This window comes from Pleurodeles waltl, chromosome 3_1 (assembly GCF_031143425.1).
Source record: "Pleurodeles waltl isolate 20211129_DDA chromosome 3_1, aPleWal1.hap1.20221129, whole genome shotgun sequence".
NCBI classification, from domain to species: domain Eukaryota; kingdom Metazoa; phylum Chordata; class Amphibia; order Caudata; family Salamandridae; genus Pleurodeles; species Pleurodeles waltl.
Window position 1 is genome coordinate 13,427,668 of NC_090440.1, and position 24,543 is coordinate 13,452,210.

Genomic DNA, 24,543 nt, shown 5'->3' on the forward strand with positions numbered 1-24,543 from the left:
CATTATTAAATTTTGCACATGGTTACCGCCAGGTTCAACCTGGTGGTAAATAGCGATTCCTAAACGCCCAAATCGCATTTAGGAATGGCTTCATACATGTGCTAAGGAATCGCAAATAAGGAATCTTTATTTGCGATTTCTTATATAGAGAGTCTCAATTTGCGACTCTCTAAACAGGGTCGCAATTTTAAGGAATCGCTATTTTTGCGATTCCTTAAAATTGCGTTCAGAATGTCTTTCATACATTCTGAACTGGCTTTTTCCATTCACAAACGGGCATTCACACCGTTTGCGAATGCAAAAAACCTTGATACATCTGGCCCTAAGTCAAGATGGGCCAACAGATATTCTAGTGGGTCCACTAATGGGATTACATAACGTGAGACTCCAAGTGGGCATGGTGTGTCCTCTTTGGAGAGACTTAGAATCTTTTTTAGGAGTAGGTGTGAGTGGAGATATTGAAAATCTGGGAGTCATCGAAGTACAGTCCAGTCTTGGTGAATTCAAGGGCTGCATTAAAGGAATGGACGGTGTAGCAGAAGCAGTAAGACTCATGCAGTGCTTCGATGTCGACCAGAGCTTATTCATCTTGAGTGAAGGAGCTGGCGGTGATCTGTGCCTCTTTGGCATCGATCTCAGCAGTGATGGATTTGTCGAAGAACCCTTCTCTGTCTGCCTCGAAAGCATCGTCATTGACACTGTCGTAGAACCTTCCCTCAACGATAAACATGTTGGTCCAAATGACTTGTCAGCCTCTGCTCCCTCTCTACCTTCACATCATGTCTTCAAGTTCCCCTGAGCCTGATGCCTTCCTGTCTCGCAATATCATTTTGACATTTTAGGCAGAACCTACATTGCTTGCTTCGGTGGGAGGATGGTAAACTCACAGACTTTGTCTGGATCTGAAGCTGTCTTCTTTGTGCCACAGGATGGGCACCTTATGAAAAGCCAGGGCATTTTGACAGAAAAATGAGCCAAATCTTCAGTAACACAGATTTACTCAATAGATATTATGTGAATGAGTAAAACAGAAAGTGTAGTAGTGTGAACACCACCAGATGTCCGAGGATCCTTCTCTCATGAGCTGGAAAAAACTGTAAGTCTCAGGCTGCATTTTCTCCTCAGTGATAGACGGTCTTTACATGTCAAGTGCCGGAGTGTAGATTTAAATGGACTCTTGAGAATTTTACAGTCTACATTTCAGAAAAAAACTTTGTCTTGGGTCGGCTTCTGAAAGTTACTTTGCCTCATAGGGAGATTGGGACCCTGCACATATTGTTATATAGACAAATATACTTTTAAAGTGTTCTGGGGTCCATGTATGGAGCAGGGAATTATCATAAAAGTTATGACTTGAAGGAAGATTCCTATGATGCAGACCCTGGACTACAAGTAAGTAACCGTTTTTATAATGTGAACCTGTTGATGTCCCTGAGAGATGTTCCTTATGACATTATCTGTTGATCAGAGCCACACGTCACAGGTTAATGCTCAAACAGATAAAGCTTTAAGGAAAAACAAAGTGAAATTCCTGTCCCTGCATTAGGCAGCAGCGTGTGAATCTGCAATACTTTGAGCTACAAAACAACATGAAGGATAGAAGTTGCATTGGATAGCACCAGCTGAAGCGGTGGGGGAAACTAACAATCTACACACAATGAAAAAATAAAAAACCTGCAAGCTGTTTACAGTTTGACTTCCCCTTCCTGCACCTTATATTATTCCAAGTTGGAGTTGTGGGAAAGCTGATGCACTGCTTACAGTAGGGTGCGCCCGTAACCCAGCTGACCAACCCCGTCTGGACCCTGTGTGCTGTATCATCGACTCATAAGTTCTCTTTCTAAACTCAGGCAGAGCTGAGATGTTCTGAGATTTCAGGCAATGTACAGGGAAATCCTTCTTGCTCCTCACAAAGATTAAAAGAATTAATGATGATAGCTTTGTATTAACACAAGGTTGCACGTTTTACAATCTAACAATGGTACATTTTACAGAAAAGGTAGAAAATACAAAACTAGTCTACACAGTTAAGGACAGAGCAGAAGCTTTGGTTAATTTGATGCAGAGTTGCAGATGAGCAGCACCCCATGGTACTGGGCAGATCACAGAGCGCATAATTTGGTGAACTTGTTGCTTGCACCTTCTAGCAGGTAGACCTATAGCTGGGAATCACTGGGCCATCACTTACATTGGGGAGACAGATGTGTTGTGTGCTTGGATTGGCTGGTCCACTCTGCCTTCGCAGTAGGGATTTTCTCGCTTCCTTGGGTCGCTCTCAGGCATTATTACATTTTGCATTAATGAGGTGCTTCAGTCTATCTCCAGCGGTATAATATATAGTATTAATGGGCAACGATGCTGTTGTACACATGGCTGTGTAGGCATGTAGACAGCACTCATTCATAAGTGTATACACAGCAGTGACTGCTGCAGCCTGTTGCTCTTCCACAGGGTGGTAGAAATGGCAGCTGATTGAAGAAAAACAAACATTAGGATTTACAGTCTTGCAGAACAAGCCACTCATTTTGTGCAACTTTCTTTCTTCCCCCCTTTTAACCTGCACCCTAGACCTAGACCGACAGAAGGCGGATTGAGATGCGACTTTGCGAACAGAGCAAGTAATGTTTCTTTTGTTTTGGGCTCTGCTGACAGGTGCTGATTGGAAGCAATCTCCCTCACCCCTTTGGGCTGACCCTGTATGGGGATCGGATATACTGGACGGACTGGCAATCTAAGAGCATCGAGAGCGCGGACAGGAAGACCGGACTGCAACGCAGGACCCTGCGGGAGAACCTGGAGAACCTGATGGACATCCATGTCTTTCATCGGCACCGCTCGCCAGGTGTGGGGACCTTCTGCTCACTTCTGCGTGTTCTCTGCCTGCTCTGCGTCTTCTCTGAGTGTTCTTCCATTCTTTGTGCCTGCTCAAGCATCCCTTGTGCCTGTTCATGCATCGCCTTCCTGCTCATTCATTCCCTGCAGCCCCCATCCTCCTGCCTGTTCTGTGTCCTCTATGAGTGTTCTTCCATCCTTCTGCCTGCTCTGCGTCCTCTCTGAGTGTTCTTCCATCCTTCTGCCTGCTCTGCCTCCTCTCCCAGTGTTCTTCCATTCTCTGTGCCTGCTCATGCATCCCGTTCCTGCTCATTCATTCCCTACAGCCGCCCATCCTTCTGCCTGCTCTGTGTCCTCTCTGAGTGTCCTTCATCCCCTGTGCCTTCTCATGCATCGCCTTCCTGCTCATTCATTCCCTACAGCCGCCCAAACTTCTGCCTGCTCTGTGTCCTCTCTGAGTGTTCTTCCATCCTCTGTGCCTGCTCATACATCCCCTGTGCCTGCTCATTCATTCCCTGCAGCTGCCCATCCTTCTGCCTGCTCTGCGTCCTCTCTGGCTGTTCTCCCAGCCCCTCTGCCTGCTCATGCATCGCCTTCCTGCTCATTCATTCCCTGCAGCCGCCCATCCTTCTGCCTGCTTTGCGTCCTCTGGCTGTTCTTCCATCCCTTGTGCCTGCTCCTGCATCGCCTTCATGCTTGTTCATTCCCTACAGCTGCCCATCCTTCTGCCTGCTCTGCGTCCTCTCTGAGTGTTCTTCCATCCTCTGTGCCTGCTCCTGCATCGCCTTCCTGTTCATTCATTCATTACAGCCTACCATCCTTCTGCCTGCTCTGCGTCCTCTGGCTGTTCTTCCATCCTCTGTGCCTGCTCCTGCATCACCTACATGTTCATACATTCCCCCTGCCTGCTTTTACATCTCTTCTGCTTTTTCCTCATGTTCTCTCACTGCTTTTACGTCTCCTGCCTGTACGTTCCGTCTGCCAACACCTACATCTCCTGTGCCCGTCTGCCATCCCTCCTGCACTCTAGTGTCACCTCTGCTTTCCCTGCATCTTGTGTTCAGTGTTGGCATTCACTCGTGTCCTCTCTGCCTGCTCCTGTGTGGCTTCCCCTGGCTGATCCCTGCATGCCATCTTCCTTTAACCTCCATTCGATGCCCACTGCATCCCTTCAAGTATTAGCATGCCAGTCTGGCAGTTACTGCACCTACTGAGCCCTGCCACCTGTGTCCCCTGCCCACTCCTGCACGCCCGCTGTCTGGCTTGCATGTCTTCTGCCGCTTCCACGCTCCCCTGGGAAACATCTGAGCTCCCCTTTGGGCCCGCCCCATTCTGGTGCCCCTTTCCCATATGTCTGTGCGCTCGCTTGCATGTTTCTTTGAAGACCTGCCGTATCTCACAGTACATCTGTCTTTGTCTCTCTTGGCAGTGCCCACGGCATGTCACATAAATAACGGAGGTTGCAGCCACCTGTGCCTTCTGGCTCCTCTGCCCAAAGGCCACAGCTGCACATGTCCTACTGGGGTCAGTCTGCAGGCGGATGGTCAGACGTGCTTCCATGGTAAGAAGACGAATTTCCAAACACGGACACATTCTTGAACTCGCTCACTCTGAAATATTCAAGCTCTGTGAATACAGAAAGTGCCAGAGATGCCAACATGGGAGTATCTTGTAGGTGTGGAGTGCAAGTCAATTCCCACGACACCATTGCAAACCACAAGGCTGAAAGTGACATGTAGTGTGTGGATTTGTGGAACGCTAAAGAAGAGCTACTTCGAAAGTGACACAGTGTCATGCATTAACGAAGCACCCAACTTGTAAGGCGTGACAAGCCATGCAAATACAAGCACAAACCTCAGACAGATACTGCAAAGGTAGAAACACTGCAGGATGCAGCCACAGGTATTGAACATGAAGCACAGTGACTTAGTGTGTCCTGGATCACACCTTTTGCCCAAGTGGGGTAGAATAAAAGCGAGCCAGGTTTCACAGTCACTATATCTCCATCCAGCCACAAGACTTGTAATGTCTCTAGTTCCACAGGAGAGGACAGAGCTTCTGAGAAGTAAATTTAAATTGGGCACAAGTTGTAAAAATAAGTGTGGTAGCTAAATAGCATACACACTGAAGTTACATTATAGGAAGTGGCATTATAGCCCTGCCATACTCTGGAGTGGGCCTTCTAGTTTGCAGACTGACAGTATTCTTTGTATGTATTCATATAAGGATCCTTCTGCCTAGCGACTTAGATAGGATTGTGCTTGGATAGATTCACATTTATAAAGCACACGTCTGTCCTCTGTATGACACTAGCGTTTTCAGAGTCATGAAATTCTGCTATGAATCTCGGTTTTCATCATCCGGATGTCCGATTGTTTGATTAGTGAAGCTACCTTTATCTAACATATTAATGAAAATAGTTCATATTGTTCAACTTGAAATTAAAAGTTGGCAAATGAAATCAGGGTCTTTGTAGTGGGTCTTTTATAGCCCTCTGGGTTATATTCATGGCTTTGAAAGATAACCAATCTGGTGGCTTGGAGCCAATGTAAAACTTAGAGGGGGTAAGATCCTTGAAAGGAAGAGTGAGGTCACCTATCTGGTTGAACTAGGCACTCCCAGGAACCCCCACAGGGTCATCCATGTGAACCACCTAAAGCTCTTCCATGACAGGGCTGTTGTGTCCATGCTGATGGTCGCTGATGAGGATCAGGAAGAAGAGAGTGAGCCTCTCCCTGACCTCCTCTCCCAAAGCCCCAAAGATAAGTCAGTTGATGGAGTGGTCTTTTCAGACACCGTCACTGCCCAGCAGCAAGCTGACTTCAGACAAGTCCTATCGCAGTATGCTGAGCTCTTTTCCCTCACCCCTGGTCAGATATACTGGTGCGTCCATGATGTGGACACTGGTGACCATATGCCTGTCAAGAGTAAAATCTATAGACAGTCTGACCAGGTGAAGGATAGCATCAGAGCTGAAGCAAGCAAGATGCTGGATCTTGGGTGATTAAGCCCTCTGACATTCCCTGGACAGCCCAGTGGTCTTAGTCCCCAAACCCATTCCCAAGGGAGGTACACTAGAGCTGAGGTTTTGTGTGGACTATAGAGGTGTCAGTGCTGTCACCAAGACAGATGCACACCCTATTCAGAGGGCAGATTAATTGATTGACAGATTAGGGGCAGCCTAATTTCTCAGTACTTTTGAATTAACATCAGGGTACTGGCAGATTGGTCTGCCCCCTGGAGCAAAGGTTGGTGAATAAAGTCCTGGCTGGGTTGGAGTCCTTTAGTGCAGCACATCTTGATGATATTGCTGTCTTTAGCTTCACTTGGCAGGATCACCTGACCCACCTCAGAAAGGTCCTTATAGCTCTGCAAAGTGCAGGCCTCACTATCAAGGCAAGCAAGTGCCAGATAGGGCAGGGCAAGGTTGAATACTTGGGTCACCTTGTAGGTGGAGGCCAAGTTCAACCACTAAAACCTAAGATCACACAATTCTGGACTGAGAAGCTCCAACCACCCAGGCCCAAGTCAGGGCATTCCTTAGCTTGACCGGATATTACAGGAGGTTTGTGAAGGGGTATGATACCACTGTGGCACCCCTCACAGAACTGACCTCCAATCAGATGCCAAATAAAGTAAACTGGAGAGTGAGCCTTCAAAAGGCTTTTGACACCCTGAAGGAAGCAATGTGCTCAGCACCAGTTCTAAAAGCTCCAGATTATTTAAAGCGGTTTATTGTGCAGACAGATGCCTCTGAACATGGGATAGGAGCAGCCCTGTCCATGACCAACCTTTTGCTTTCATTAGCAGGAGGTTACTCCCCAGAGAGCAGAGTAGGGATGCAATTGAGAGGGAAGACCTTGCTGTGTGGTTTGGCCCCTGAAGAAGTTGAGGTCATACTTGTTTAGTTTTCACTTCCTAGCTCAAACTGACCACAGGCCTCTCAGATGGCTGATGCAAATGAAAAGTGAAAGCCCCAAACTGTTAAGTTGCTCCATCTCCTTACAGGGAATGGACTTCACAGTGGAACGCATACCTGGGAAACACCATGCCAATGCAGATGGCCTTTCCAGGTTCTTCCACTTAGAAGATGAAGACTCTTTTGGGAAAGGTTAGTCTCATTCTCTTTCGTTTGGGGGGCTAGGAGTGTAGGAAAGTGCCCCTTTTTGATATGTTCAGCCCCAATTTTTGCCTAGGTCATGATGCAGTTTTGACTGAGAGTGCACTGGGTTCCTTCTAACGAGATCCCTAGTGCAAGACCTCTTTCCCTAAAACTGTACGATTGTTCCCCAATTGGCAATACCTTTGGCCCCCTGTAAGTCCCTAGTACCTAGGGCATTGATACTAAAGAGGGTTCCCAAGGGCTGCAGCCTGTATTCTACCACCCTCAGAGACCCCTCGCCTATTGTAGGAAGTTGGCTCTGTATGCACTATTTCAAAGTAAGGAATAGTATGCACAGAGTCCAAGGGTTCCCCTTAGAGGTAAGATAGTGGCAAAAAGAGATAATACTAATGCTCTATTTTGTGGTAGTGTGGTCGAGCAGTAGGCTTATCAAAGGAGTAGTGTTAATCACTTGTTGTACATACACACAGGCAATAAATGAGGAACACACACTCAGAGACAATTCCAGGCAAATAGGTTTTTGTATAGAAAAATATATTTTCTTAGTTTATTTTAAGAACCTCAGGTTCAAATTCTACATGTAATATCTCATTTGAAAGGTATTACAGGTAAGTACTTTAGGAACTTTGAATAATCACAATAGCATATATACCTTTTACATAAAACACATATAGCTATTTTAAAAGTGGACACAGTGCAATTTTCACAGTTCCTGGGGGAGGTAAAGTAATGTTAGTTCTTGCAGGTAAGTAAACCACCCACGGGGTTCAGATTGGGGTCCAAAGTAGCCCACCGTTGGGGGTTCAGAGCAACCCCAAAGTCACCACACCAGCAGCTCAGGGCCGGTCAGGTGCAGAGTTCAAAGTGGTGCCCAAAACACATAGGCTTCAATGGAGAAGGGGGTGCCCCGGTTCCAGTCTGCCAGCAGGTAAGTACCCGCGTCTTCGGAGGGCAGACCAGGGGGGTTTTGTAGGGCACCGGGGGGGACAGAAGTCCATACAGAAAGTATACCCTCAGCAGCGCGGGGGCGGCCGGGTGCAGTGTGCAAACAAGCGTCGGGTTTGTAATTGGTTTCAATGGGAGACCAAGGGGTCTCTCTAGCGATGCAGGCAGGCAAGGGGGGCTCCTCGGGGTAGCCACCACCTGGGCAAGGGAGAGGGCCTCCTGGGGGTCACTCCTGCACTGGAGTTCCGATCCTTCAGGTCCTGGGGGCTGCGGGGGCAGGGTCTTTTCCAGGCATCGGGATCTTAGAGTCAGGCAGTCGCGGTCAGGGGGAGCCTCGGGATTCCCTCTGCAGGCGTCGCTGTGGGGTTCAGGGGGGACAACTTTGGTTACTCACAGTCTCGGAGTCGCCGGGGGGTCCTCCCTGTAGCGTTGTTTCTCCACCAGTCGAGTCGGGGTCGCCGGGTGCAGTGTTGCAAGTCTCACGCTTCTGGCAGGGATTGCAGGGGTCTTTAAATCTGCTCCTCTGGAAACAAAGTTGCAGTCTTTGTTGAACAGGGCCGCTGTTCTCGGGAGTTTCTTGGTCTTTTGGAAGCAGGGCAGTCCTCTGAGGATTCAGAGGTCGCTGGTCCTGGGGAAAGCGTCGCTGGAGCAGTTTTCTTCTGAAGGAGGGAGACAGGCCGGTAGGGCTGGGGCCAAAGCAGTTGGTGTCTCCGTCTTCTCTGCAGGGGTTTTTCAGCTCAGCAGTCCTCTTCTTCGTAAGTTGCAGGAATCTGATTTCCTAGGTTCAGGGGAGCCCTTAAATACTAAATTTGAGGGCGTGTTTAGGTCAGGGAGGGAAGTAGCCAATGGCTACTAGCCCTGAGGGTGGCTACACCCTCTTTGTGCCTCCTCCCAAGGGGAGGGGGTCACTTCCTTATCACTATTGGGGGAATCCTCCATCTGCAAGATGGAGGATTCCTAAAAGTCAGAGTCACTTCAGCTCAGGTTGCCTTAGGGGCTCTCCTGACTGGCCAGTGACTCCTCCTTGTTTTTCTCATTATCTCCTCCGGCCTTGCCGCCAAAAGTGGGGCCGTGGCCGGAGGGGGCGGGCAACTCCACTAGCTGGAATGCCCTGTGGCGCTGGAACAAAGGCGGTGAGCCTTTGAGGCTCACCGCCAGGTGTTACAGCTCCTGCAAGGGGGAGGTGATAGCATCTCCACCCAGTGCAGGCTTTGTTACTAGCCACAGAGTGACAAAGGCACTCTCCCCATGTGGCCAGCAACATGTCTCGAGTGTGGCAGGCTGCTAAAACCAGTCAGCCTACACGGGTAGTTGGTTAAGGTTTCAGGGGGCACCTCTAAGGTGCCCTCTGGGATGTATTTCACAATAAAATGTACACTGGCATCAGTGTGCATTTATTGTGCTGAGAAGTTTGATACCAAACTTCCCAGTTTTCAGTGTAGCCATTATGGTGCTGTGGAGTTCGTGTTTGACAGACTCCCAGACCATATACTCTTATGGCTACCCTGCACTTACAATGTCTAAGGTTTGGCTTAGACACTGTAGGGGCACAGTGCTCATGCACTGGTGCCCTCACCTATGGTATAGTGCACCCTGCCTTAGGGCTGTAAGGCCTGCTAGAGGGGTGACTTATCTATACTGCATAGGCAGTGTGAGGTTGGCATGGCACCCTGAGGGGAGTGCCATGTCGACTTACTCGTTTTGTCCTCACTAGTACACACAAGCTGGTAAGCAGTGTGTCTGTGCTGAGTGAGGGATCCCCAGGGTGGCATAAGATATGCTGCAGCCCTTAGAGACCTTCCCTGGCATCAGGGCCCTTGGTACCAGGGGTACCAGTTACAAGGGACTTACCTGGATGCCAGGGTGTGCCAATTGTGTGAACAAAAGTACAGGTTAGGGAAAGAACACTGGTGCTGGGGCCTGGTTAGCAGGCCTCAGCACACTTTCAAATCAAAACCTAGCATCAGCAAAGGCAAAAAGTCAGGGGGTAACCATGCCAAGGAGGCATTTCCTTACACCTATCACATGCAGACTGTCATTGCAGGCTACGTGTCTTGTTGAAGCTAAAAGTGAAAACACGACTTGGCACACAGCCTGTATGCTGTGTCCCCTAACACTGTGTACAATATATGTAATTCATCCCTACAGCAGGCCTTACAGCCCTGCATGAGCAGATATGCCCCTGCTATGTCTTGGTCGATTCTTAGACATAGTGAGTGAAAAGGGAAGCCGTTTTAAGTACATGTGCTGGACACTGGTCACTACGAGTTCCCCAGCTACATGATGGCTTCACTGAAACTAAGGATGTTTGGTATCAAACATCTAGTATTAATAAACAGTGATGGATTTATTAAATGTATTAATACATGCACTCAGAGGGCACCTTAGAGGTGCCTCCTAAAATCCTACCAACTACCCGTGTGGGGAATGACTAGATTGAGCCAGCCTGCCACCACCAGGCAAGAGTCTGGCCCCCTAAAGTGAGAGCCTTTGCTCTCAGGTGGTAAGAGACAAACCCTGCTCTGGCAGGGGTGTTATACACCCACACCCACACCCAACAGGATGCCCTGCAAATCTGCATTCCAAGGCAGGAGGCTTCAAAGAAGCCCACAGCCCTTGGTATGCAGATCTGGCTTCACTCACGGGAGAGATGCTGACCCCCTGCCACAGGGCCCATTTGGCACCAGGACAGGTGGGAAATTTAGTATTCAGGGAGGTGTGTCCACCCCTCAGGTCAGTACCACACCTGAGGTGAGCTACCTGATGTGGACACAACTTTTAAAAATCTGCCATCTTGGTGTGGAAGATTTAGGAACTTTGGAACAGAGTTATGCCCAGTTCCCACAGGAAGTGGTCATATAGGGGGTGTAGTGTCCCCAGGTGTAAGTAGCCCATTGGCTACTAACCTAGACTCCCCACAATGCCACTAAATTCAGTTTTTAGGGGAGCTCCTGGCACCAGGAAAGAAGATTTCTGCTGACCTATGAAGAAGCTGTAAGGACCAAAGGTCCCTAAAGCGTACACATAATGGAGTAATGCCCTAAGTGCACAATAATAATGCACAGAGAAAATTCAAAACAATCAGTAATTTATTTATATGAAAAAGTTAAAATTTGTTCTTTTAGGGGTATGTACCCCTATGGGGCGCACCAAAGCAATTATTAAACAAACAGGCAAAAGAACAAGGTTGTGACATCAAGGATTACATAGAAGCAAAATATTACATTTCTTATTAAAAAAAACACTACTGCACCCAAAAGAACAATTTTATAAATTCATGTGGGTCCTATGAAGAAGGACACTACAGGGCTTCAAAAGTAAAGCCAGAGGAAGAAGCACCTGACTTGGCACTAGCCCTGCCGGCCTGTCTTCTGTTCCCGCCAGTTTGCGCCAAAGTCTACTCGTCCTGAAAGCTGCTGTGCCTCCAGAACCCTTGGAGAACTGCCTGCCTTCAAATAAGACCCAGGAAATCCTGTGGAGCAGTGGAGCTGCTTCCCTGCATCTTGCAGGCACCCAACGCCATAGTAAACCTTGCACCCAGCCGCCCCAGTGCCGTCCAGTGTGACCTGCTGGTGTGGTCCTGACCTTTGCCCAATACATATCTTAAGTCCAGGAGATTGGTCCTGTTCCTCGCTCCTGCCCTCAGCAATTACCACAAGCTGCTTTTGTTTTCCCTTACATGGTGACACCCTGTGTGTGACACGGGTAAAAATTTGTTTCCCAGTCCCCCATTGCAGACTGGAAGAACAGTTTTGAACTGCTAGCCGGATTTTGCCATTTAAAACAATGCCAAAGCTAAGCTTCCCCTGCAGTGTGTGTAAGTCACCTCTATGGCAGGCCTTCCAAGCCCCAAGGCAGTGAGCAGCATATTTCATGGGCAGAATATGTGTTTTACATGTTCTGACACTAAAAACACAAACTTGGTCACCCCATTAGTGAGTACTGGGTTACGTGCTGACCTCTCAGCTGTAGTGACCCCTGAACTGTACGACCTAATCGCAACCAAAGGTATCAAACTCGTTACATTAAGCCCAACTAGATTTTCTAGTCAAAATGAATGTATCAGGATGTGGTGGTGTGCAAGTTTTACAAAGTCGCTACTTTGTTGCATTTACTCTCCGGTGCCCTTAACAGTTGTACAAGGAGGTTGTGACAGAGACAGCTTCCTTCCCTCCTGGGGAGACGTGGTAACGACTCCCAGGAAAGGAGACAGTAGAAGCCAGTGCTGGGGAGAGGGCTACCACCCTCCTGCAGGAAGCCATAAGGGTATTGACCCAAAAGGCGAACTTCACAGGAGAAGCCGCCTTTGAAGGGCACATGGATAGAGCATGGGAGAGGGGCTGCTCCATGGTCTAGGTAGACAGGCTGGCACTTGGGACAAGGCAAGGTAAACCTGTTGCCAAATCTGTTTTTCACCTCCTTGGGGCACATCTCTGGGTTGGGTTAGGTAGCTCTGGGCGTTGAGAGAGGGTTTCTGCCATGTTGGAAAGAAAGGCAGTCCAGACACGGACCTTATCAAGGTGGACAGTCCTTTGCATTAAGCTGTGCTATGCGTTGGCAAAAAATAGTCTCCTGAGGGCCTTCAAAAGCATTCTACCAAGGCAAAGGCTGTGATTATGGCCCTTTATGGAGGCGTTCTGGTGTTCCCAAAGAGTTTACCTCCCTCCGTTTCGCTCAGTACCCACCGAGATCTTCTGCGGCGTACCCCAAGGCTCATCACTCAGCCCGACACTCTTCAATGTCTACATGAGCCCCCTCGCCAACATCGTACGCAAGCACGACATCATCATCACCTCCTACACCGACGACACCCAACTTATACTCTCCCTCACTAAGGACCCCGCCAGCGCCAAGACCAACCTACAAGAGGGTATGAAGGACGTCGCAGATTGGATGAGGCTCAGCCGCCTAAAGCTGAACTCTGAAAAAACGGAAGTCCTCATCCTCGGCAACACCCCGTCCGCCTGGGACGACTCCTGGTGGCCCACGGCCCTCGGCACCGCACCGACCCCCACAGACCACGCCCGCAACCTCGGCTTCATCTTGGACCCTCTTCTCACCATGACCAAGCAAGTCAACGCCGTGTCCTCCGCCTGCTTCCTCACCCTCCGCATGCTCCGCAAGATCTTCCGCTGGATCCCCGCCGACACCAGAAAAACCGTGACCCACGCCCTCGTCACGAGCCGCCTTGACTACGGCAACACCCTCTACGCTGGAACCACAGCCAAACTCCAAAATCGCCTGCAACGCATTCAAAACGCCTCGGCCCGCCTCATCCTCGACGTACCCCGCAACAGCCACATCTCCGCACACCTAAGACACCTGCATTGGCTCCCAGTCAGCAAAAGGATCACCTTTCGACTTCTCACCCACGCACACAAAGCCCTCCACGAAAAGGGACCGGAATACCTCAACCGACGCCTCAGCTTCTACGTCCCCACCCGCCTCCTCCGTTCCTCTGGCCTCGCACTCGCATCCGCCGCTCCACGGCAGGTGGGAGATCTTTCTCCTTCCTGGCAGCCAGGACCTGGAACTCCCTCCCCACCAGCCTCAGGACCACCCAGGACCACTCCTCATTCCGGAGACTCCTCAAAACCTGTCTTTTCGAGCAGCAGTAACCCCCTCTTTCCCATAGCGCCTTGAGACCCGCACGGGTGAGTAGCGCGCTTTATAAATGTTAATGATTTGATTTGATTTGATTTGGACATCTGCCACTCTACCAAATGGGCGTCGATCCATACCTCTTACCAGGCACTGCTGGATCAAGTCTCAGGACCACAGGGAGGATCTTTTTGGCCACTTGTTTCTGTAGGACGTCCTGGGTTAAAGTCCATGCCTCCGACCCAGCATCTTTGGCAGCTATGGGGCAGTACAGCTTTGGCATTGATTAAAGTTGTGAGCAGTCTGCGGCCTAAGAAGAATGAGTTTTTGCAGCATGAGGTGGTGTGATCAAGTGCCTCCCAAGTTTTTGCTATCTAGTGTTGAGCATGGATATTACAAGTTGTTTTTATCTGACCTAAAGGTTTCGGGTTTGGAATGAGTTGTTTTCCCTCCTTGATAATTACAATGTTCCAGGACAAAGAATCCACCTTACATTTTGTACTATTGTTACAGGGAAGTAGCATTTCCTTATTTCCCTTTTGTAAAGCTTTTTCTGGTGGATACCTGGCTGCTGTCTTCTTTCTGTGGAGTGGACTTCTGTGAAGTTCTAAGTTTCCCAAGTTAGACTTCGCACACTATCAACATCCTAATTTTTCAGTTTCTTGGCATCTGAGGCTGCGACAATTATCTGTTGACCAACTGATGTTAGCACATAGGTGTGGTACCTATATGCAGCTGCATGTTGTGACATATGCAAGTGGGTCAGAATTGCCAGAGTTTGCCAAGAACATGTGGGCTACTGCAGAAAGTCTTTCAGATCCAGTCTGGTATTCGGGCATTTTAAAAAAAAAGTCATTTGTGGGCTGCCGATGTTGGAGCTGGCAAGCCAGGATATCGAATCTTGACATCAGATCAATACCCTGTGGTAAAGGATAAATCACTTAATTTCGCCTTGCCTTAAAAAGAAATGAGTGACATATTATGGTGCAAAAGCAAAGTGCGCTACTGCCCTCAATCAATTATCAATTAATTCATACTTGTAGAGTCCGGCTAATCACCCGATGCATCTCAATGCGTGGGGTTTGGGGGGAAGCGGTAAGTGAAGGTCAGAGGAGATCAGGTGAAGAGCCAAGTTTTGAGGTCCTCTCTGAATTGGGAAAGCGTGGGAGATCTTCTGAGGTGCATCGGGAGGGAGTTCCAGGTATTGGCGGCGAGGTGGGAGAAGAACCTTCCTCCTGCTGTGGCCTTCCAGGTGGTTGGGACGGCGGCGAGTGCGAGGTCAGTGGAACAGAGGTGCCAGGTGGGCGTGTAGAAGTTGAGTCTCTGGTTGAGGTATTCTGGTCTGGCATTGTGGAGGGCTTTGTATGTGTGCGTGAGAAGTTTGAAAGTAATTCTCTTGTCTATTGGGAGCCAGTGCAGGTCTCTCAGTAGGGCAGAGGGGTGGCTGTGTTTGGGGGCGTTGTTGATGAGACGGACAGAGGTGTTCTGGATGCGTTGTAGTCTTTTTTGTACCTTGGTGGTAGTTCCGGCGTATAGTGCGTTGCCGTAGTCCATGCACCCTTGGGCCATTTGTGCATTATATAAATCTGCAATAATAATAAAATCCTGCATTTACTGTATCCATATAAAAAGTAGCTTTGTTGTTATTTTCGGGCGCATAGTTCAACAAATCACAGGATGAGCAGCTCACTTACATGTACAGGATTCAACCTTTGAGTCCCGCCAGATGCGACATAAGCATGCTTTGAAGACAGTTCACAATAACATAGGTTTATAAGAACCCAGCTCATGTTTGGATACTATGGATCACTTCATTTGTCTGCCTGAGGGTAAAACACTGCTAAGGTATGGATCTGCAAGGAAGTCATGGTCACTGCGTAGAGCCTGCAGCTCAAACAGGGACGTCATGCATGAAGTCACCCTTGACCCGCCACCCTTTACCAGAAACTATGCTCCCCCTGGTATTGTGGAATCCCTCACTCAGTAGGAGACCTAGAGGTTGCTAATTTGCTGTTAGTCTTTGCAAGCATTCCATTCCACCCCATTTCTGTCCTCACAGAGCATGTAAAGCATTGCAGTCAAACTTAAAGTGAGAATCTCTGTTTCCCACAATGAGTCGGTACTTGAACAGGTCACGGCAGCTTATAATCATACTGGAGCCATCTTTGTGTTGTCCAAGTATTCAAGTCTTGCTTTGTGTGAGGAAGCTGTACTTCCTTGAAATGTGTTACTGCTTGTCTTGTGGGCATGTCATAGTCACCTCATCCATTCATCACGTGTGTCTCCCTCTCTTGAAGGCATGAGCCGGTTCCTGGTTTTTGCTCGGAGGACCGACATCCGGGCAGTCTCGTTGGATATTCCGTACTTTGCTGATGTCGTCATACCGGTCAACGTCACCATGAAGAACACAATCGCTATCGGTGTGGATCCCGAGGAGGGTGTGTACCTGACCAGAGTGTTCCTCTGATTGTTACAAGTCTTGTGTTGTGCGGAGTGTGACTGCCAGACCAGTGATATGAAGTGTGCAGGGTCCAGAGCCGTCATGTTTGTTACTTTGCACCCCCTGCTGGTAGAGGGTGCATCTCAAGGAAGACCAAGTCCAGAGGGTAAGAGGAAGTAAGGGGTGTTTAGATTCAGGAAAGGGGGGGAGTGTTAAAGAGGTAGGGAAGATGTTTTTGGAGTTCATGGAAGGGTAGCATTGAGAGGTGGTAAGCTGTTTTTAGAGTTCACGGAACTGTGCGTTAAGGGGTAGTAAGACTGTATGATTCAGGGAAGCATGAGTAAAGTGTTAGTAAGGTGTTACTCAAGGATAAAGGACATTAGCCCGGAGACTCCTTGAAGTTTGTCCCAAAGAGCCCCAGCTGGCAGAGGATGTAACTGTAAAAAAGTTTACGATGCTCTAATGTTCCCATAGGAAAGGTGTACTGGGCGGACAGCACCATCCGTATAATCAGCCGTGGAAACCTCGATGGCTCTCAGAATGAGGATATTATTTCCACAGGTAAGTTACCCAGCTACACCTCTGCATCAGAAGCCATCCTGCCTCTCGAAAGCTCAAGTTTCACATGGTTGTATTGTACGTAGAATATATTGCATGATAGTGTCCAGATCTTCTGAAATGTCAACTGTGCACCATTCCTCCGTGGAAGAACCTAGTGCCTGCCTAGAAAGTTACAGGCCTTTTCTGTCTCCGAGAATGGGAGATCCTCTGGCCAGGCTCTCCTTCCTGGCGCCCTCCTGGTGGAGCTCCTTCTACCTAGCTGTCCGCTGTATGAGAGCCTTGCATCTCTCCTGTAACAGCCCCTCATTCCTGAAGGTCTAATAACCTAGGCCTTCCCACATCTCACTTGTAGGAGACCGGTCTCCTTGAGAGGTGCTGTGTCTTCGAGATCACAGGACCTAGACCTTCTACAGTCATCTGAAGGTCTCTGGACCTTCAGCTGCGTCTACATGAGTGAACCCCCTGTTCCCTTCCCTCACTAGTAATGCTCCCTGGCTCTCCTGTGTGAGAGTCCTACCTCCTCTGTTTCTGTGGGTTTCACTCTTGATCTCATTAGGTGTGTTGTCTTTTCTTTCCATTCCCTGCAGGCTTGATGACCACCGATGGGCTAGCCGTGGATGCCATCGGCCGCAAGTTGTACTGGACAGACACGGGAACCAATCGCATTGAAGTGGGAAACCTGGATGGATCAATGCGGAGGGTCCTCATCTGGGAGAAATTGGACAGTCCAAGGGCAATTGCCTTGTACCATGAAATGGGGTGAGTACAGTTGACTGGGGAGGGCTCTGAGGGATGTAAATTCAAGGGGCACGGGCAGAGTTTAGGGTTCTCTTGTACCACAACCAACCTCAACCTCGCTGATGTGACTTTGAAACTGTGACCTTTTTTGGGGGACATCTAGCCTCTATTCGGCCACTGCCATTCTTGTGCTGTGCCCACTCTTGCTATAATGCGCACTTCCTCTGTTTTACCAGAGCAGAACTTCACACCTCCACCTCAGTGGAGTAAATGTCTAGCAGTGTGGGTTTCAGTGACGTAGGGATGAGCCAGCAGAGTCATGTCTGAAACTATGAAGAACTTAATTATTCTTGATACCAAGAAACTCTTTTATTATTGAAGTATTTGCGATTTATTTTAGTGTTAACACCTCCCCAAGAAACCCCACTGTGCTGCCTTGTGCATCATTCCTGGATATAAGGAGGGCAGTTGCGCTAGACACCTTCTGGTGCTTTCTGATGTCTCGTCCTACAAATGGCCCATTGCTTCTATTCACAGACACTTGAATGTTTTGTGAAGGAGGCCTAAGGACTCCTTCACAAAGCTGTGATCAGAGTTCTTCTGAGTGACCCCAGCGTCTCTCCATATATAAAGCCTCGTTCAAGATATAGCTGGTAACAGTGGCCACAGAGTCCAAACATGGCTTGGAAAGGCTTGGCCACCCTGAAATGTTTTTTTATCTTTTCTGGCCTGATTTTTTTCCGCCTATGAAAAGACAATCTTCAGGTTCACTTGGGGTGCTCCCAGTGTTATGATGTTCACCAGCACAGGCTGGGCTCTGCTGGTGAGAGGATACACTTAAAGGGTACCCCCACACACACACAATCACTGCCCTGCCAGGCCGGTGGGTGCCTCTCGATGGATGCTTGACAGTGGTTCAGAGGAGTTGAAACAGAAAATCTACATGGCTTGGTAAAGCTGCCCTGCCCTGCCCTGCCCTCTATGCCTTTCTGGTCTGCCCTATGTTTTCCTTCTGTGAACTCAACAATTTTGTGGGTCCACTAGAGCTGTTCCTCATTTTCACTGTGCTTTTCTGCAGAAGTGCTTTGTTCTGCTACCAAAGACTCATCTGAGTTCTGCCTCCAGCCTGCTTGACGGTGGCTACAACCCCCCTAATCCCAGGCCTTGAGGTGACTGGTAGTGGTGATGGCATGAGTCTAAATCTCACCCACACACCTTTATACCTCGACCCATGGAAGGAGACTGCCCACCACCTCCCCCTGTAAATCTCTGTCCAGTCGTCCGGAACTGGTGCCTGTTGTCATTTCTAGGTAGTTTGCGCCTGGGGGAAGACATATGGAAAAGAGGTAGTGTAGGAAGCTGGTTCTGTATGTACTATTTCAAAGTAAGAAATAGCATGCACAGAGTCCCAGGGTTCCCCTTAGAGGTAAGATAGTGGCAAAAAGAGATAATTCTAATGCTCTATTTTGTGGTAGTGTGGTCGAGCAGTAGGCTTATCAGAGGGTAGTGTTAAGCATTTGTTGTACACACTCAGGCAATAAATGAGGAACACACACTCAAAGACTTACTCCAGGCCAATAGGTTTTTATATTGAAAAATATATTTTCGCAGTTTATTTTAATAAACACAAGTTCAAGATTTGAAGTAAATACATAAAATGCAAGGTACTCCACACAGGTAAGTTAGGAACTTTGAATTAGAGCAATAACATATACAGTTTTGTTAAAATGGCAATAAGCTATTTTAAAAGTGGACACTTAGTGGAAAAATCAACAGTTCCTGGGGGAGGTAAGTATTGGTTAGATTGTGAGGTAAGTAAGACACTTACAAGTCTCAGTTCCTGGGCATAGGCAGCCCACCGTTGAGGGTTCAAGGCAATCCCAAAGTTACCACACCAGCAGCTCAGGGCCGGTCAGGTGCAGAGTTCAAAGAGGTGCCCAAAACACATAGGCGCCTATGGAGAACAGGGGTGCTCCGGTCCCAGTCTGCCAGCAGGTAAGTACCCGCGTCCTTGGGGGGCAGACCAGGGGGGTTTTGTAGAACACTGGGGGGGACACAAGTAGGCACACAAAACACACCCTCAGCGGCACAGGGGCGGCCGGGTGCAGTGTGCAAAGCAGGCGTCTGGTTTTGAATAGGTTTCGATGGAGGGACCCAAGGGTCACTCTAGCGGTGCAGGCAGGGCACAGGGGGGCTACTCGGGTCAGCCACCACCTGGGCTAGGCAGAGGGTCGCCTGGGGGTCACTCCTGCGCTGAGGTTCGGTTCCTTCAGGCCCTGGGGGCTGCGGGTGCAGTGCTTGGTCCAGGCGTCAGGTCCCTTGTTACAGGTAGTCGCAGTCAGGGGAAGCCTCTGGATTCTCTCTGCAGGCGTCGCTGTGGGAGTCCAGGGGGGGTCGTCTCGGGCTACTCACGAGGTCGCAGTCGCCGGGGAGTCCTCCCTGTGGTGTTGGTTCTCTGGATCTCGAGCCGGGGGCGTCGGTGCAGAGTGTGAAGTCTCACGCTTCCGTCGGGAAGAGTGAGTTCTTTGGAAGTTGCTTCTTTGTTGCAAAGATGTAGCTGTTGTTGAGCAGAGCTGCTGCTCATGGGAGTTTCTTGGTCCTGGGGGTCAGGGCAGTCCTCTGAGGCTTCAGAGGTCACTGGTCCCTGTTGGATGCCTCGCTGGTTGCAGGTTTTCGACTCTGGAGACAGACCGGTAGGGCTGGGGCCAAAGCAATTGTCGTCGTCCTCCGTCGTCTCTGCAGGCTTGTAGGTCAGCAGTCCTTCTTTCTAGTTCAGGTTGCAGGAATCTGATTTCCTGGGTTCTTGGGTGCCCCTAAATTCTAAATTTAGGGGTGTGTTTATGTCTGGAGGGCAGTAGCCAATGGCTACTGTCCTGGAGGGTGACTACACCCTCTTTGTGCCTCCTCCCTGAGGGGAGGGGGGCACATCCCTAATCCTATTGGGGGAAATCCTCCAAACTTAAGATGGAGGATTTCTAAAAGCAGGGGTCACCTCAGCTCAGGACACCTTAGGGGCTGTACTCACTGGTGGGTGACTCCTACTTGTTTTCCTAATTATCTCCTCCAGACTTGCCCCCAAAAGTGGGGGCAGTGGCCAGAGGGGCGGGCATCTCCACTAGCTGGGATGCTCTGTGGCGCTGTAACAAAGGGGGTGAGCCTTTGAGGCTCACCGCCAGGTGTTACAGTTCCTGCAGGGGGAGATGAGAAGCACCTCCAACCCGTACAGGCTTTGTTCCTGGCCACAGAGTGACAAAGGCACTCTCCCCATGTGGTCAGTAACATGTCTAGTGTGTGGCAGGCTGGCAGAAACTGGTCAGCCCCACACTAGAAGTCGGGTTGGTATTCAGGGGGCATCTCTAAGATGCCCTCTGGGTGTATGTTACAATAAATCCCACACTGGCATCAGTGTGCATTTTTTGTGCTGAGAAGTTTGATACCAAACTTCCCAGATTTCAGTGTAGCCATTATGGAACTGAGGTGTTTGTGTTTGACAAAATCCCAGACCATATACTCACATGGCTACCCTGCACTTACAATGTCTAAGGTTTTGCTTAGACACTGTAGGGACATAGGGGGTCATTATGACCCTGGCGAAAGGCGGAGAAGCGGCGGTAAGACCGCCAACAGGTTGTCTGTCTTTTTTTTGGCATTATGACCATGGCGGTTACTGCCATGGTCAACCGCCGCTTCTCCAGCCCGGCGGCCGCCACTATACCGCCGGCGGTATTTTGACCCGGCTGACCGCCATGGATTTCATGCGGTTTGAAACCGCCATGAAATCCATGGCAGTAAGCAATATCAGTGCCAGGTAATTCCTTCCCTGGCACTGATAGGGGTCTCTCCCACCCCGACTCCCTCCCCTACACCCCCCACCACCACTGCCACCCCCCAAAGGTGGCAGGGCCCCCCTCCCCACCCCGACCCCCAACATAACATAACTCACACACACGACACGCACGCAGACACCACCAACACACACACGCACACACACCGACATACATGCTAACATCCACACACACAGTCAAACATGCACACCCACATTCAAACATACACGCACACATCCATACAGACATACACGCACTCATTCCCAAAACACGCAACACCCCCACAAGCATACACACACTCACACACACCCTCTACATACACAGACGCACACCCCCATGCACCCACACAACACCCCCCACCCCCCTCCCCTAACGGACGATCGACTTACCTGGTCCATCGATCCGCCGGGAGGGGACGGAAGCCATGGGGGCTGCTCCGCCGACACCACACCGCCAACAGAACACCACCACGCCGAATCACAGGATGTGATTCGGAGGGCGGTGTTCTGTTGGCGTGGAGGTGGAGCAACCTCCACTTCCCCGCCGCCCGCCAGTATGACTGTTGACGGCTCTCCTTCCGAAAAAGGACGGAGAGCAGCCAACAGTCATAATATGCCGAGCGGCAAACCGCCACTACTGGCGGTCTTCCGCACGGCGGTCCCTCGGCGGTCTTGTAAAAAGACCGCCGAGGTTGTAATGACCACCATAGTGCTCATGCACATATGGCCTCACCTGTGGTATAGTGCACCCTGCCTTAGGGCTGTGTAGCCTGCTAGACGGGTGACTTACCTATGCCACAGACAGAGTGAGGTTGGCATGGCACTCTGAGGGGAGTGCCATGTCGACTTAGTCATTTTCTCCCCACCAGCACACACAAGCTGTGAGGCAGTGTGTATGTGCTGAGTGAGGGGTCCCCAGGGTGGCATAAGACATGCTGCAGCCCTTAGAGACCTTCCCTGGCATCAGGGCCCTTGGTACCAGGGGTACATTTGCAAGGGACTTACCTGAGTGCCAGTTCTGTGCCAATTGTGGAAGCAAAGGTACAGTTTAGGGAAAGAACACTGGTGCTGGGGCCTGGTTAGCAGGGTCCCAGCACCCTTTCAATCAAAACTTAGCATCAGCAAAGGCAAAAAGTCAGGGGGTAACCATGCCAAGGACGCATTTCCTTACAGGTAGTAATCGTATTAAGATGGGAAGAGTCTAATGCATACTAATGCCCTATGGAGAGTGGGATCCATCGGAGGGGGTTGTGGTGTGTTTGTGTGCCAGTGTCAGAATAAATGCACCGCCCTGTGTTAGGAGGGGGAGTGTGAGGGTTGCAAGGGTCCAGGATGTGCACAGGGTGTACAGTCCTGTGTAGTGACACACTGAGGCCTGACATCTGCCATTTTCCTCAGGTACATGTACTGGTCGGACTGGGGAGAGAACGCCAAGCTGGAGCGCTCTGGGATGGACGGATCGAACCGTGAGGTGCTCATCAGCAATAACCTGGGTTGGCCTAACGGTCTGGCTGTGGACAAGGCTGGCGCGCAGCTCCTCTGGGCTGATGCACACACTGAGGTAAGACGCATGGAGGTATTCTAGCCTTTCCGCTATATACATGATTACATATGTGAGTGTATGTGTGTGGTGTGTTTGTGTGGGTTTGTGTGTGTTAATATGAATAGGGAAGAGGCCATATCTCTCTTTCTGACTGTGATGTAATTCCTGGTGCTTTTGTGGTTGAGCCCTGTTCTCGAAGTATGCATCTATGTTGGATTCCAAATTGAAAGGGAATTTTGCCCGCTTTGATAAATGTGAAAGAGGGAACATTCCAATTTGCGTGTAGGGTATTTTATCTGCTACTCGTGCCATTCCCTTGCTCCCTTGTATATACATCCTTTCTGGTGCACATTGAGGTGCCTGGCGGTGATGACAGCCTGTGCAGGGGTATCCTGTCTCCTACTTGTACTGTCCGCTTGCACTCATGTTACCGCTAGTGCATATTGGTTCAACACCATCCTTTGGTGCACCGTGAGGTAAAACCACCTCTTACATTGGGCACATATTGCAACCACGACCGTTCAAGGTGCTGGTGAATTAAAACCATATGTTCGATGGCATCTGTCGCTGTAGATACGCATGTTCTGCAATAGCTCGCCATCTGGTGTTGGGCCGGAGTGTTACAAGTTGTTTTTCTTCGAAGAAGTCTTTCGAGTCACGGGACCGAGTGACTCCTCCTTTTGTCTCCATTGCGCATGGGCGTCGACTCCATCTTCGATTGTTTTTTTTCCGCCATCGGGTTCGGACGTGTTCCTGTCGCTCCGAGTTTCGGAACAGAAAATTAGCTAATTTCGGAAGATTTTCGTCGGTATTGTTGCGTTCGGGATCGGCGTACTTAGATTCCACACCGCATCGAAGATCGAAGAGCTCCGGTGCCCTTCGGGGTAGTTTTTCGTTCCTCCGTCGGGGCCTGGTCGGCCCGACCGCGTGCTGAAGAACGCCGATGGAACGGACCCCGTTCCGTTTCTGCCCCAAATGCCACAATAAGTACCCTTACACAGACCAACACTTGGTCTGCAACCTGTGCCTGTCACCTGAGCACAGCGAAGACACCTGCGAGGCCTGTCGTGCGTTCCGGTCCCGAAAAACACTCCGAGACCGTCGAGCCAGAAGACTTCAAATGGCGTCCGCACCGACAGCCCAACGGGAGTTCGAGGAACAGGAAGAAGAAGGTACCTTCTCGATCCAAGACTCAGACTCCGAAGGATTCGACGACACACAAACCGTGAGTAAGACGTCGAAAACCACACAAAGAAACATTTACAAGGCCCAGGGGACGCCACTGCCACCAGGCCATGGCTCGACCCATAAATTCGGTGACCGACCGTCGGCACCGAAAAAGGCCCAAACAGTGCCGAGATCGTCCGACTCCGGTCGAGACACCGGCACGCAGCCTTCTCGGGACCGAGAAAGTGCTGGAGACAAGCCTCGACACCGAGATGCCGGTGTGGACACGGCTCGACGCCGAGACAGCGGCACCGAAACAGATCGACGCCGAGAGGTTTCGGCCCCGAAAAGGAAAAAAGTCACCTCGGAGCCGAAAAAACACGCAGACAAAGTTTCGACGCCGAAACAAACTGCAAGCGACCCAGCTTCAGGCTCTTATACAGAAGAGCACTCGCTAACCTCCCAAATGCAAAAGCATAGGTTTGAGGAAGAGCTACAAGCAACTAATGTGGACCATACGCAAAAGCGTATCTTCATTCAGCAGGGGACAGGAAAAATAAGCACCCTTCCCCCCATTAGGAGAAAGAGAAGGTTGGAGTTCCAGACGGAACAAGCACCACAACCAAAAGTGGTGAAAAGAGTTACACCACCACCCTCTCCTCCGCCCGTGATTAACGTTTCACCAGCACAAACTCCATCTCACTCCCCAGCTCACACCACCATGAGCCAGGGTGACCAAGATCAGGACGCATGGGACCTATACGACGCCC

The 24,543-nt window shown here is 49.9% G+C and overlaps 1 protein-coding gene across 6 annotated transcripts in view; it reads left to right on the forward strand.

Moving 5' to 3' along the window:
• Positions 1–24,543, forward strand: part of LRP4 (LDL receptor related protein 4) — a 460,938-nt gene that overhangs the window by 359,079 nt on the left and 77,316 nt on the right. For all 6 annotated transcript variants that reach the window (XM_069221680.1, XM_069221681.1, XM_069221682.1 and 3 more), the window contains exons 21-26: positions 2,653–2,842; positions 4,262–4,393; positions 15,799–15,939; positions 16,416–16,502; positions 17,090–17,261; positions 22,462–22,624. In XM_069221680.1, the coding sequence (XP_069077781.1) occupies positions 2,653–2,842; positions 4,262–4,393; positions 15,799–15,939; positions 16,416–16,502; positions 17,090–17,261; positions 22,462–22,624 (885 nt within the window). The remainder of the gene's footprint in view (positions 1–2,652; positions 2,843–4,261; positions 4,394–15,798; positions 15,940–16,415; positions 16,503–17,089; positions 17,262–22,461; positions 22,625–24,543) is intronic.